Source organism: Leptosomus discolor, chromosome 3, assembly GCF_034619465.1.
Source record: "Leptosomus discolor isolate bLepDis1 chromosome 3, bLepDis1.hap2, whole genome shotgun sequence".
Taxonomy (NCBI): domain Eukaryota; kingdom Metazoa; phylum Chordata; class Aves; order Leptosomiformes; family Leptosomidae; genus Leptosomus; species Leptosomus discolor.
Genome location: NC_141393.1, coordinates 52984993 through 52999447, shown reverse-complemented (window position 1 = coordinate 52999447; position 14455 = coordinate 52984993). Strand labels below are relative to the sequence as shown.

The 14455-nt window shown below is 45.7% G+C and overlaps 1 protein-coding gene across 1 annotated transcript in view; it reads right to left on the bottom strand.

Moving 5' to 3' along the window:
• RAD54L (RAD54 like) overlaps nucleotides 1-14455 on the bottom strand; it is a 50554-nt gene that overhangs the window by 28629 nt on the left and 7470 nt on the right. Inside the window, exon 4 of the mRNA XM_086463014.1 lies at nucleotides 5680-5801. Within this exon, the coding sequence (XP_086319140.1) occupies nucleotides 5680-5801 (122 nt within the window). The remainder of the gene's footprint in view (nucleotides 1-5679; nucleotides 5802-14455) is intronic.

Genomic DNA, 14455 nt, shown 5'->3' with positions numbered 1-14455 from the left:
AAGCTACTGGGGGACTTTCAGCTCCGCAAACCACTAGAAAAAACCTGAAACTGCCAGGAAGCAGAGGAGAGTGGATTGCAATGAGACTGCTTGGCTGTCCCAGCAGCAGGTTTTGCTGATGCAAAGAGCTCTGGGCTCCTGGAATTGCTTTCCCAAAGTGTCTCCAGCTGGCTGCCAAGGCAGAGCCTGCAGAGAGTCGAGGCAAATACCTTTCATCTTTTTTAAGCTTTATTTCCAAAGGAAGCAGAATTACACCACTGTTCTTTTTTTTTTTTTTTTTTTTTTTTTTTTTTCCCTAATAACTTTTAAATCCTTTGTCTCCTTGCACCAAATTTTTCATGGGGGGACCAGACGTGCAGTTCTGACAAGTCTGTAAACAGGCAGCTGGGGAGAGGAGAGAGAAACTCTGCTAGTGTAAAATGCCTCTTGTTGACAGTCACATCGGAGCATGAAACATCTCATTTACTGGGCACTGTGGAGTCAAAGTGGAGGTCAGCCTCCAGGAATAACTCCGTGTGAAACAGGCTGCACCAGTTCAGCCCATCTGTCTCCCAAGTTGTCCTGCCTTATATCAGGGTTTTGCAGTTTGCTCTGAGCAATGCTTGTGTGCAAGCAGCGATAAAGACTTGATTTCTAGCATGAAAGGATGTTGTGCTCAGGGCTTCTTTAGTCCTGACCTGCTGGAGCCATCCCATGGGCAGCTGTTAAAGAGCTCTGCTACATCCTGGGGTGTGTCATCAGGCATAAGCCATCAGATGTGTTGAGGCATCCTTCCTTTTACGTAGCTGCAATACCATGCCCAGTTTTGGGTACCTAGTTTCAGTGTGTCAGGAGGTGAGAAGAGTGACCAGCATTATCAGAGCCCTTGAAAATAGGGAAAGAGACTGAAAAGGCTGGGATTGTTTTAGTCTCAGAAAAGGGAAATATGAGAGCACTCCACAGATTTGCAAAATGTTCTCATGAAGAAGGAAGTCTCCTCTGTGATCACAACAGGTGGGAAAGGAAGTGGCAAACTTCAGTTGCAGCCCAAGAGGATACGGGTTAGAAATTAAGGAAAGCCTTGCCAAGAGGAAGAATAATCCTATCTGGGCAGGGATGGTGTTCCACCTTTGCAGTTTTAAGAGCAAGCAATACACCCTTTCAGCTGGGTTTATGCTTTGGATGGAGCTGACCCCTAGACCTCTCTCCTGACCTAATTTCTAATTTTCCATAAGGAAGTCACTGTTACTGAGGAATCCACTGGCAACTTAATGCACTGCCTGAAATAGATGGGCAGGATACAAACCTTAGAAGAGAGGATGCTCGTTTGTCAGCTTGTCTGATGTGCTCGGTGCTGCACAAAGCCAAAGGACAACTCCTGCCCCATTGTTCTGGACAATAAAGATGCTGCAAATTCCAGATAATCATTCATGCCTAAATTTCCTATCTGTATTCAGGAAAACCTTGGGGCTTTCCTCCATGCCACAACTAAACTACAGTGAATTAGCATTTTGAAAGCTCTGCTGAATCTATATTCAGTAAGAACAATGTGACTGTTACCAATTTAAACTCGGCCAAACCACTATCCCACCATATAGTGGAGAATTTCAGTCTGGATCTGGACCTTGCCGTTTCTATCCAGGACATTTGACTATCTGGAATAAATCAGCCCTTTCAGCTTGCATTGTAAAACTGCACTCACATAGGAAGCACCTAGCACATAGACCGAAAATCTCCCAGCTTGCCAGAGCAAAGAGGCCACTGAACATGTCCAAAGTATATGTGCAGTGCATATGAATGCACATGCTGGACACTACCAATGCCCCTCTGAACACTGGGAAGAAGGCTTTTCCCCTTCAAAGGCAGCCTACTAACTTGTTCTTCTTGGAGAGTCTCTTTTGGAGGCACAAGCACTCTAAGTCAGATGATTGTGCCACACACAGTCTAATCAGCAAACATGGCACGTTCATGTGCAGAAAAGAAAAAAAACAAACCTTGATCACTACTTGCCTTTTACCTTAACCAAGCCTGCCTTGATCTCACAAAACCCAGGGTGCTTGGAGTACAGAGGCACAAGTTCAAAGAGATAGCAAGAAGTTAATCTGAAAGCAAAAGGTGCTTTTCAGGCAGGTGGGAAGAAGTAATTAGGAAGCACAGCTATTCCAAAGCTTCAATAAATGACATCAAGGCAGCTGTTATACACTCACTAAAGCACAAGGGTCCTCCACTCTTGTCAATCAAGAAAAAACCCTGAGACTGTAGACACATGGGCCAGACTGCAAAGGCAGGGCCTGGTAGGGCTCTTCGCCACCCTGCTTGAGAGGCAAAGGCAGCTACATCAACACCCACTGTGCCCAATGAGCTCCATGGAGCTCCATGAGCTTCAGCTTTCTGTAGGCAATGCCTCATTTTGGTGTTAGTTCAGCATTTTAGTTATTATTTCATTTCACATTCAAAAACTCTAACCTGGCCCACTCTGGTCCTGGGAAGCCTGGTGACAAATCAAAGGGCACTTACTTACATTTCCCTATCTCCAAGCCCCAGGCAAATGTAACACCAGAGCCGGATTCAGGATCCTGTCACTTCAAAACTGCAGATGCAGAAGGAGATTCTCTTCTGCATAATTCTTCCATCTCTAGCTTCTCATCTGTAAAACACAGCTAATCATTGCACAGCTTTTGTTTATTTAGGCTGTAAGTTCTTAGGGGCTATCCGAGGACAACTGTGAGTGAGGAGCCCCTCCGTCAGACAAACAGAAGATGACTTGCATGAGCTGAATTCAGGCAAGGTTGGCAGTGAGAGATGGCATCTTTTATCAGAAAAATTGATTAACAAAAGCCAAGAGAAGCAGTTTTCTCTCCAACAAGCAACCTCAATACACACATATGGATGCAGAGCTAGTGTTTCTCCTACTGCATTTCACCACCCCGATTTTGACATCCCCCTCTACCTCTGTCCTGTAGCAACATGACATTCAGACAACTGCTCCCCAACTCAGGCTTCTCACATCCTGCATCCAGGCCTGAACCCCACGTGGCAGTGATGCAAACCCAAAATCTCTGTCCTATGCCAGTTGTGTGCCAGCTGCAGCTGAGCAGCACGAGTTGCAATCCTCTGCTCAGCTGCCTCTGGCTGAAGGAGCAGGCAGAGGTTGTGGTACCTGGCTGATGCCAAGGGGGGCAGGAAGGGAAAGGGTGCTGCTGAGTGGCACAGCATATCCCTTCTGCAGACCAACAGCTCTTCTATCTCCTTCTCCTCCAAGCCCAGGAGGCAGCAGCTGCATTATGCAGTGTGATGCCGCCTCTGATCCTCAAGGGCTCAGAGAATCACCTTGACACTGAGCAGGTTCCTGCTGGAGTTTGGAAGATGCCCATGTGAGTGTGTGATCCCTGCTGCCACCCTCTGTTGTCAGCTCTGCTCGCAGGCAGATCTCTATTAAGCCTCCCAAGCCGCTGTGGAGCTGGGGCTGCCGGCAACAGTAGGAGCCCTTTCCCCTGCTGTAAGCACTGATCCCTCCTAAAACCTGAAGCGATTGCGTTAATCAGTTTGCTTCAAAGTAGGCCATGCTGCATGTGTTTGAGCCTGGCTGATAAAATGGGGAGAGGAAGAAGTGCAAGGAGATTAGAAAGGAATCGTGCTTAATTTGGGAACGTCTCTGAAGATTTATTCCAAAGCATGAAAGCCATGGAGAACACTCCCGCCCAGAGATTAAAGATGCTCTGACTCACATCTCTGAGGCCTGACAATAGCTTATTCAGGAAAACTGCCTGCAGCCATGAGACAGAGGATACAGTTTTCCCAAAGCATTTCAATTTTCAAGTGAAAAAAAAACCAAAACAAAACTGAACTTCATTAGTTTCATCAAATAACATGAGATGCCATGGTCCACATCTCTTCTAAAGCTGGCTGTAGATCCCCATGCTTTTGTAGGCCTGAGAAAAACCACAGCCAGAAGTTGGTAACAACTTCTGAATCATCACTTTCTGGCATTTTCTATTGCCTTTGACCACCAAACAAAAGCAGAGCTAAGAAGCCTGTGGAAGGCCCTTGCCAATTAGGGGGTAATGAAACAACCATCACCCCTTGCCTGCTGTGCCCCTTCATATCTCCTTCTTCCACAGAAATGAAATCCAGAGGCTAAAGGTTTTCAGCTGTTTTGTCACGTTGGCCTCTTCCAGGCCAGCTGGTTCTCCCTGCTGCATAGCCAGCTCCATGAGCATCACACGACCCCTGAGCAGATGCCCCCATTCTGTGATTCCATGGATGGCCCACTAGGCACTGAGTGTGTGGGTGGTGCCAGGACTTCAGCATCTCTTTCCCCACAAGCTCATGATGGCCTCACTGTCCATGCCAACTCCAGGTGAGCCTCCACAGGAAAGAAGGTGGCACCTGCAAGAGGGTGTGTGTAGGAACTGGTCTTGCATTTTCTGCTTTACTCCTCTCATCAGGTACAGAAGGGAAGAGGATGATGAGTTTGGGAGAGATGGGATGGGAGGTATAGGGAACAGAGGCATTGCTGCCAACAGACTGCCCAGGCTGGAAATCCCTTTGGGAGTGCTGGTGTAACCAAGCCTTGGCAATAAGCAGCAAGACCACTCCAGGGCATTGGGAAGAAGGAATCAGATTCAATGCTTGACTGATGTGGGCATGACTTTGACATCACCTCTTACAACTACTGTAAACATAGCCGTGTGTTTGTACTCACAGGACCTTTGGATAGATAACATGGTGAAGAGTTTGTGGCTATTGACATCAACACCATCGAGGTAAAGGCTGACGTGGGGTACACCGTGTGGGGGGTGTCAGCTCCCATCTGGGGAGGTCAGGCTGCTGCTGCAGAGTGCTGCCAGCAGGGTCCCTCTGCAGGACCCTGTATGCGACTGCACTCCAGTCGGGGGACAGGGGGACCAGAGGGCAGGAGAGCAGCCATAGCACTGTGTTGCTGATGCATGAGAGGTTCCTCTGCATGGCTGCGCAACAGATCATCTTCGATATGCCATTACAGACGGTCCTTTCTGAGCAGCTGCCACTGCTGCTCCTTGTTCTGTTCTCCAAGATATCTGGAGCAGAGACAAGCTCAGCCCTTGAGAGGCTCTGCAGAGTTTGTTTTGATCTTCCTGCTGATAGGGAAGGACAGCCAGAGCCTGCTGAACAGAAAAAGATGTGTATGAGCTCTAGGTGTTCAGGTAATTGTACTCATCTCCCATCCATCATCCCGGGAACAGCAGCTTCTGTTGCCAGACCTAATGCCCTTTACACCATTTCTTCCATGGAACCAGCTTCAAATTGATTTTGAAACAGAAGCAAGAGGCTGTATCAGTTTTCCACTTGGAGGTGTGACAGCATGTCTGCTTTCTGCCAGATTAGCTTATTTTTGTTCTCTGGTGCATGTGTGCACGTTCCCCTGGCTCTGTTCACTGAGACAGATAGAAAGGATCCCATCTTTCCGAGGTCGGGCTGGTGGGGCAGAGGAGATGACTGATAACATGATGAGGCAGAATGACAGCCACCCACACACTTTGCATTGTGTCCATCACCTGCACCCACACTCAGTTTGTTTGCCAGGGGAAGGGTTCAAGGAAGAGATCTGAAGCAGATCCAATCTCTGCAGTTTGGTCAGCCCTTTCCAAATCATGAAACCTGTCTGCAAAGCCATGGAAGGAAACTGAGTTTAAAGGCTAATGCACAAGGTTTCCTCACCTGTGGTAAGGCACCCCCAGGTCTCTAAGGAGGGCAACATCATAGGACTGCTTTTTGATGTCTTTCTTGAGGCTCTGAGGTTCCCGCTTTAAAATTTGTCTCTCTGATGAGAATCTGTAGCACTAAGAACATGCAATGAGGTGACAGCCATGCCCACCGGTCCCCCTGCTCTTTTACTTTTCTCGAGCCATGCAGCGAGATTATGATCTTCTGGCTGGAGTTGCAGCGGGAATCCAAAACCGGGTGGATTTTTTTGGTTTGTTTTTTTTTGTTGTGGGGTTTTTTTTCAGATAACTTTTGGTTTGAATAACAACAAAGCAATCAATATTTCCTTCATTCTTAAGCAGAAATCTTACAGCACCATCTGATCTGATTCCTGTTAACAGCACAGTGTCATTCAGCAAATGCAGCTAACAGATCTACTCTAGTGGCAGTCTGAGACACTCCCAACTGGTGTAGACATAAACTTGGTGTGAAGATAGTCCTCTCAGCCCCAGCCAGCATCCAGGCAGGGCTGGAGAAGCCTTCAGAAGGTTAGTTTGTCCTCCTACATCAATCTGAAAACATGTTTGTTTAACCTGCCCTTTGAAACCTTCACAGAATCACAGAGTCACGGAATGGTTCAGGTTGGTAGGAACTACTGGAGGTTGTCTTATCCGACCTCCCTCTTTAAGCAGGGACACCTAGAGCTGTTTGCCCAGGACCGTGTCCAGTCAGCTTTTACATATCTCCAAGGATGGAGAATACATCTCGCTGGGCAACCTGTTCCAGTACTCAGTCACCACGATGTACTGATGGTGCAGGGGGTTCCTCCCCAGATGCAGGACTTTGCACTTCTTGTTGAACTTCATGAGGTTCCTGCCAGACCATTTCTACAGCTTATCAAGGTCTCTCTGGATGGCAGCATGACCTTCTGGTGTATGTATCAGCCACTCCTCCCAGTTTTGTATCATCAGCAAACTTGCTGAGAGTACATTCTGCCCCATCAACCAGATCATTAATAAAGATGTTGAACAAGATTGGGCTCAATATTGACCCCTGGGGTACACTGCTAGCTACTGGCCTCCAACTAGAATTTGTGTGTTGATCAGCACCCTCTGGGCATGGCCATTCAGCCAGTTTTCAATGCACCTCACTGTCCGCCTATCTCCAGCAAGGGAGAGGTCTTGCTTTTGTCTGCAAATCTGTTGTCGTGCTTCACCATCCTCCCTCTTGGGATTTTTTTTTTTTTCCTCACTGCCTTTGGAAGCTGACTTTCAAAGAGTCCCTCCTTGCACATGGCTAAACCTTAGTGCCATGTACAGAGGAAAGTGGGGAGAGATGCTCTTTTCATGATTTGCTCTGTCACTGAATGGAATAGCCCTGGCTTGCAGCACAGACCCATTCAGCAGCCTTTCGTGTCTGTGCATCTGACCTCTTGTTTTCACATTACACTGGGGCTAGTTTTATTAGTGGTTGATTGAGTGGTCTCAGCATGGCTCTCATGGAATACCCACATCTTCTGTGGACCGCGGAGCAGATGGAAATGTTCGTAGTGAGGCACTCATGCATATGCAATATCTATGGAGGAAAACATCTCAGCTCTTATTGCTGCTGCCAACAATGCTATCTGTCAGCTTCTGGGTGAACTTGACTGATATATAGTTGGGCAGTATCAGAAAGGAGCATTGGTGGAAAACTCCCCAAGTCATGTAAAATTCATAAAAATGCCATTGATGCTTCTGGTAGAAAACCTTCAAATGCTGTAAATACCCTATTGAAATTGCTTTTTTGGTCACTCTGAGTGTTGAAATCTTGACAAAATGCTTGAGAAAAAAATCGTTTGGAATGTTTTGACCACCTTTTCAAAAAGAGTTTTATTAGTAAATACAATGGGCTTCTTTCCACTTGAGCAGCCCTTTATACCTGCTGGAGTCTTCTGGGTGAATGAGATTAAGGTATGAAAGACTTCAGGAAGCAAAACCACAAATAGATTTGGAAAGGACAGAGCATAAAAAAGAGTGCCAGACACTCACATTGAGAAATATTGTGGAATTGACACTAAGCCATTTTTGTGCTGCCCATGGGTTATATGGCTAAAAAAGGACATATGAAGCAGTCTTATGATTAGAGAGTCATGATTTTGCTGCCCTCGTGTTGGGAGAGTGAGGAAACCAAGTGAAACTGCTCTCTCACCAGCTGGAAATGGATGCTGTGACTAAGGCACCTGCCCAGCATAAACACATACAGATTTGTAGGTATGGCTGAGTGAATTATGACCCTGCTTATTCCTGTTTGTCTGTAACACAATACAGCAGTTCTCCTCTCCCACCTGCCATTCTTATTTATTGGTGGTGGTGGTTTTTTTAGATATTAAAAAAGACATATTTGCTATCAGTCATGCTCATTCTCTAACCATCATCCTGGATCCAGACTGTCCCTCCACTGACCACAAACATCCTACAGTCAAAAATCTGGTGTTCTCACAAAGATCAAAAAGCCACAGATGTTTCATTTTAGCATAAATTGAGTTTTTCTTGATCTTTCACATGCAAGTACAAGTTTCTGTAAATGCTGTCCTGAAGCCTGTGAAATGCTGAATGGCCGAACAGTGAGGCATCGGGCTCAGGCGGTGCTTGCATTGATTAGCTGAGCCCTGATTGATGTGTGGATCCTTTATGCTTTCTTCTCTAATGTACTTTCAGTAGCACTAATAAAATTTCCTTTGAACAAGCGGGAACAGGTGATCACACAATTATGTGTGTCTTGTCTCTCTGTATGATTCAGCTGTTGTCATAGCAGCATGTCCCCATCACAGGCTTGCACATTGAGGTAGGGCTCTTTTGTATGTGCTGGTTTGTGATTTGCAAACAATAAACAAAACCCGGTGCCCTGCCTTGATAGAAGAGGATTTCCTGTGTTATTGGAATTTTAGCTGCATTTAAATGTGGGAGGGAAAATGGAGCTGATTGTCAAAACCCTTAGGACACCCCTGTAAGGATTTCCAAGGATGAAAATGCAGCCTAGATTTGACTTTGATTTTGGGAGTCAAAGAAAAGAGCTGTTAAATTTGCTTCTGTATCCTCTGGAGTGAGAGTTGGGTTTCCTTTCCTTCCAAAGGAAGCATACGTTTGGCGGTGCTGTGTCATTACTCATGTAGTGTGACCCAAGGAGCAGGACTTTGTTTTTTTAGCGAGTCCTGGCATGTGGTTCAGTCCCTGAGCCATAAAACCACACCTTGCTCAGAGTCTGTGCTGACTGCCAGTCATCCTGGCACTGTGCACTGGGGTCACTAGCTGGATGCTAAGTGGGATGCAAGGCTGTGGGGTGTGATGTATTCTCCTGTGATGTCACATAATGCTGCTCTGATCACACTCCAGCTTGTTGACTACTTAAATTTACTCTTTGCCATGCTGGACATATAGGGAGCCACTTAGGTCTGGAACGGCTCTTGCACCTTTCAAGCCTGGCTTCATGTATCACCACCAAGGTAGCATGGGTTTCTAGAGGCAATCTAAACCATCAGTGTGCCAATGACCCATGACCAAACATGCCACAAGCACTGAGCCTACCTGAAAAGACACAACGTTTCTAGCCTTAGCTGTAGAATTATCCAAGTCTGAAACCTGCAACTCTTCCATTGTTTCCCACGTACATGTACGTGAGTAGTCAGTGGAGCATTAACTATCTGCAGATGTTCAGACATGAAACAAGCCCACCTCCAGTGCCACAGGTGCAACCCTTGCAGAACTGACCAACTGTAACTAGTAGGAAGGTCTCACAGTGACAGAAGCATTGTGCCAGCCCCAGCTGGGACATGGAACAGGGCTGTGACAGTGCATGTGAAGGACTCAAGTGAGTATGGCACGAACATCCTGAGAGCCAGCAGGTACTTGGGGGAGTCAGGAGGATCACTTCTGCTGGGCAATTCTCCCATTAACACTCTCGAAGAGGCATCTATCCTTACATCTGATCCCTGTGGCTTCCTGCAAGTTCAGACTGACATCCATGGAGGCAGATCCTCAGTCAGCATGGATCACCATCTCACTGATTTAACTTGCTCCATATAGAGAGGGCCTGAGCAGCTGCAAGTCCATTTGTGGTTGATTTGAGCCAGTCATGGTTTGGGGCATGTGTTAAAACAACAGAAGAAGCTGACACAGATGTACATAACGGGTAAGGAAGAGGAGAGTGGAGATCCTGAAAGAACCCTACATCTAGGACCAAATGTGAGTGCCACTAATTTTCCTTTTTCATTTGCCCTGGCAGACAGAGCCCAACATGATTCAGGTGTCTAAGGAATTTTTCAATCAAGTTTAAAGACAGAACGAGAGAGAGGAAACTAGCAAATGGGATGGGATTGCACTGCGATACTGTGACCTGTCTGTGCCCAGAGCTCTGCCTTAAATTGAAAGGAAAGCGCCAATTAATCTGACACTGAGGAAGGCATAAGCAACATAACCATTTCATGTCTGCTCATTTCTCCCCATGACATCTAGTCCTCTCCACCTTGCTAATTGGAGAGAGCTTGCTAACAGCTCTCTGATGTGGGTTTAATTAAATACCTTTTGAATGCCTCTGAGTGGTGGGAAAAGACAGTGGAGTCATTCCAAGTCTGACACACTGAGGGACAGCTTGAAATCCAGGGCTCCTTGCTCCTTTGCCAAAAAAATACAGGCACTGTGGGAGCAGTGGAGGATCTCTAATAACAACAGAGCTAGAAACTAAAGGCTAACACCATCTGGCTGTGGAAAGGAGGATCTTCCACATCCTGGCAGTTCTTATAATACTGCAGAGAAGATGCTTGGTCATCCTGCAGCAAAGGAAGGGCTCTGAGGGAGTGGAGAAGCATCTGCAAGGGATATATGCAAGGCGAGGATGCAGCTGTTGTGTCCCAAGAAGAAGGGCTGCAGGTCCATACAAGGAGTGGAGTAGTGCAAGGCAGGGGAGAAGAGAGGAAGTTGTGCTCTTGAAGGGGACAGCCAAAGAGAGGAACAGCAAGCACCAAGTGTGTTGGAGCACAGCTCTGTCCCAACACCACGATAGACACTTCAGCAGGTCACTTCTGTTTGGTGGGTGTACACTGGTCTTGGTGCATTGACTGAAGAGAAGCATTGCTGCCTGGGAATTGGGTCTGCTGTGTGCTGAGACCATTTGTGCCTAAATAGGAGGGCAAAGTGTGATTAATTTTATGAAGGGTGAGCTTTGGTGCGTGGAGATGAAGCGGGAGCATGCCATGGATACCAAGTAGGCTGTGGACCAGGTAGATGTCCTTGTTGCAAAGCCAGACCCTAAGCCAAAAGCCTCAGCTATGACACAACTTTTCCCTTTTCTTTAAAACACCAATTTTCCCCCCTCCCTGTCCCAGAAGGAGGTCAGGAGTGCTGCGTACAGGCTGAATGCTGCAGGGGAGAGCTTGCAGGCAATCTGAGAGCAAAGGAAAAAATTTCAACGAGAATTTGAAAGAGTCAATTTAGCTTATCAGAAAGGAGGTCAAGAGGTGATTTGATTACAGTGCATAAGTGCGGTCAGTGGAAGAAAACACCAGTTTCTAAAGAGCTTTTTAATCTATCAAAGAAAGTCGAAACAAGAACCAATGTCTGAGAGATGAAGCCAGACAAATGCAAATAAGACATAGGGAGCATATCTTTAGCAGAGGGGGTGATAAATGGGAAGAGCACACTCAAGGAGAACAGCATTTGGTATCTCTGGGTGCCTTAAACTGGGAGCTGGATAACAGGCTTAAGCCATAGAGATGCTGGGTTAGTTCCAAGGTGGCATTTAGGAGCCTGTGGTACATGGTTATATGTATAAAGTGGTATGGCATGTCTTCATCTCTTACTAGCAAGAAAATCCAAGTTCCTTGCTCTTGTAGGAGCAGAAAAATGTTTGAGAACATGCTTTGGGAAAAACCTGGTTCGGTCACCAGGAAGAGTTCAGCAAAATATTCACCGTTTCTAGGTCCAAACTGTATCTTGGGGGCCCGGCTTCCAAAGGCTTGGTGGTCTGAGCCTGTTTGGTGTTCCTGCTGGCAAAGGACCAGCCACATCCCAGTGAGAAATTCCAGCCTAGTGGAAGGAAAAGCTCTGCCATGGGTAGGAGTTAAGGTGCTGCCAATTAAGAGCATAAACCAAAATAAGATATACCAGAAGTCAATCTCATCGTTCACCTGTGTCTGGCACTGGCAGGGGACTCTAGCAGAGGTTTAGGGGGAAAAAAATCAAGTCTGGAGTGGTTCTTCCCTGGAATTTCTTCCTCCTTTCCAGCAATTTGTGTCTGGACTCCTGAAGTGGAGGTTGAGACACAGCTATTAACAGGCCCTGAAGTATGCTTCTCAGGCTGCTTTTGGATCTATTGCACTTTTGCCTGGAGCAATAATATTCATAATTTAGTAACACAGTGTGTGAAAAAGTACATCCTTTTGCTTGTTTCAAATCCCCTGATCCTCTCGCTATTGTGAGGAGCACAATATACTTACTAATTGCCATTTCTTTTTGCTATTCAAGATTGTTGAGACTTCTCTTCCACCCTCCTGGATATTTAGGGCAGGATATCCTGATGGCATCAGTCCCCTCCTGTGGTCAAAGTGGCATATCCACTCCATCAGTAAATGTGTCACAGTGAGCTTACCAAGGTGCTGTTCTGCACTAGAGTCCCAAAAGAGAAGAGTGCTAGAGCCATCCCCCAAAACTGGATTACAAAGGGTGAGGAGAGCATATACAAACAGTATGCCAGAAAATTCAGGTTATCTTGGGTTGCCCAGGAAAATTCTTATTTTTTATTTTTAATTTGCCCTGTTTCTAACCCCACCATCTCTGGGCACCTTTGTGAGAACAGACACTAAGCTCAAGCAAAAGAATGTCCCAGCACTAATTTCTGTGTTTCTCATCTGAATCCCACCTGTCTGATAATAAGAGAGGATTTCTAAGTCTGGATCCTCCAGGGATGTCTGGGCAGCTACCTCTTTATTATTGCCATGTTTTCTCCTTTTTTCTCTGTACAGCTGTGTTCAATAAAGGAAAACTTTTAACAAAAAACCCAAGCAAACCCTTTTTGGCCCAGGGGCTATTTGCTGGTGAAACCAGTTATTTAAATATTTACCAGAATGTGAAGGAATTTCCTGGGTTGTGCTGACTTGCAAATAAGGCAGCTTGTTCAGCGTTGAGTTAAAGTTCTGGTTAAGTCTTAAAAATAATTTCATGTCAGCAATGGGAATTTACTAGCAAGTAGGTAAATTCTCCCATGACTGAACACATCTTCATTCTCCTCCATTCCATGGGCTGTTGTTATGAGTGTCAGTCTGCAGGTGGGAAAAGTAGGCCAAAAGAGGGTCGTCCTGCCAAATGTTTGCCAAAGCCTGCTGAAGGCAGATATTCTGCCTGAAACAAACAATCAAAAAAACCCCAAAACCACTTTGAAACAGTCCATGTTCTTTTTTTATATATATGGCTCTAAAAATAAAAAAAATCCAGTTTCATACATTAGCTCTTTTTTTGAATGATTATTCTTTTTAATTTAATTAATTTACTTTATAAAATACAAGTTCAAATAAAGGTTGACTAGCTAAAAAGAAAAGGAAATAAAACATATCAGAGTATCTAAAGGAAACATACTTCTTGACCCATGCTGAGAGTTAAGTAGTTTGGGAGTGCAACAAAAGTTGATGTTGAGCTTTCCAATCTGGCCCATGCTTGAAAAGATTTTTCAGCTCTTGAAAGGCATGTCGGTTGTGACAGCTGTTTCCTGTATTTGTTTGGGTGGGAAACTGGAGTGAATAATCCTGCTATTCAAGTCATTAGGGACACAGGGGAATTTTCTTTACTGTTTGTTACAAAACAGCATGTGCTGAGTTTCCACCTGAAAATTAGACCACCAATTCCTAGCTGGACAAACTAGGAGACGGTCTTGACGTAGAAGACTTTGCAGTGTAAATACACAGACCAAAGATTGTTAGACCTGTTTTGCTGAGTGCATAATAGAGCCCGGAGCCTTAAAAATTGGAATTTAATTATTTCAGTAAGGGCTAGACAGTCTTCCCAGAACTTTGGTTTTCTGAATCTGTTTTCACCTTTGAGTAGATCACCCTTCCTCTGAGAGGGAAAAAAGTTTGCCCAAAACATGACTTGACATCATGGACTTTTTCCTCAAGTACCTACTTAGGGGTGAGGTAAACACACTTGTTAAATGTGGCTCCTCCACAGTTGTGTTTAAGCACTCTTATTCCTTGAAAGCCATGTGAGAATGTAAGCATGCAACTACAGCCATCTGGAGACGGTCCTGGTCCAGCCAGAGTGTCCCCAGTCCCTCTCATGCTCACAGCTGTGCCACCCATCCAAAGTGTGTGGCAGGGATGGCACAGGGTCCTGAGCACAGGTCAGTCATGCGTCTTGGGATGCACATCAGGCTGTTTGCTCAGCCCCATCAGTTCTACTTTTCCAGAAAGCAGGAGTGACAAAGCCTGGTTTCATATGTATTCCTGTCATCCCATGGTTCTCATGCCATGGTGACGACCCCTGTGGGCAGCAACAGGATGTCTAAATGATACAAGGTGTTAAAACCCGCAAGATACATGCTTGTCCTGCTCTGGGTAAAGGAATGACCGATCTTGAGTTTCCTCCTTTTCCTCACCGCAGAGAGAGAATTTCAAAGGTTCAAAAAACACATGGCTGTCTTCAAAATGTAATAATCCATTTTGCTTCAAATTTTTTTTTCCTCTGAGCCTTTCAGGGCCATTCAACCTCATTTCCCAGTTTGGGGCTTCATCCCCTACCAATGTGGAACTGTAAAAACCGAAATA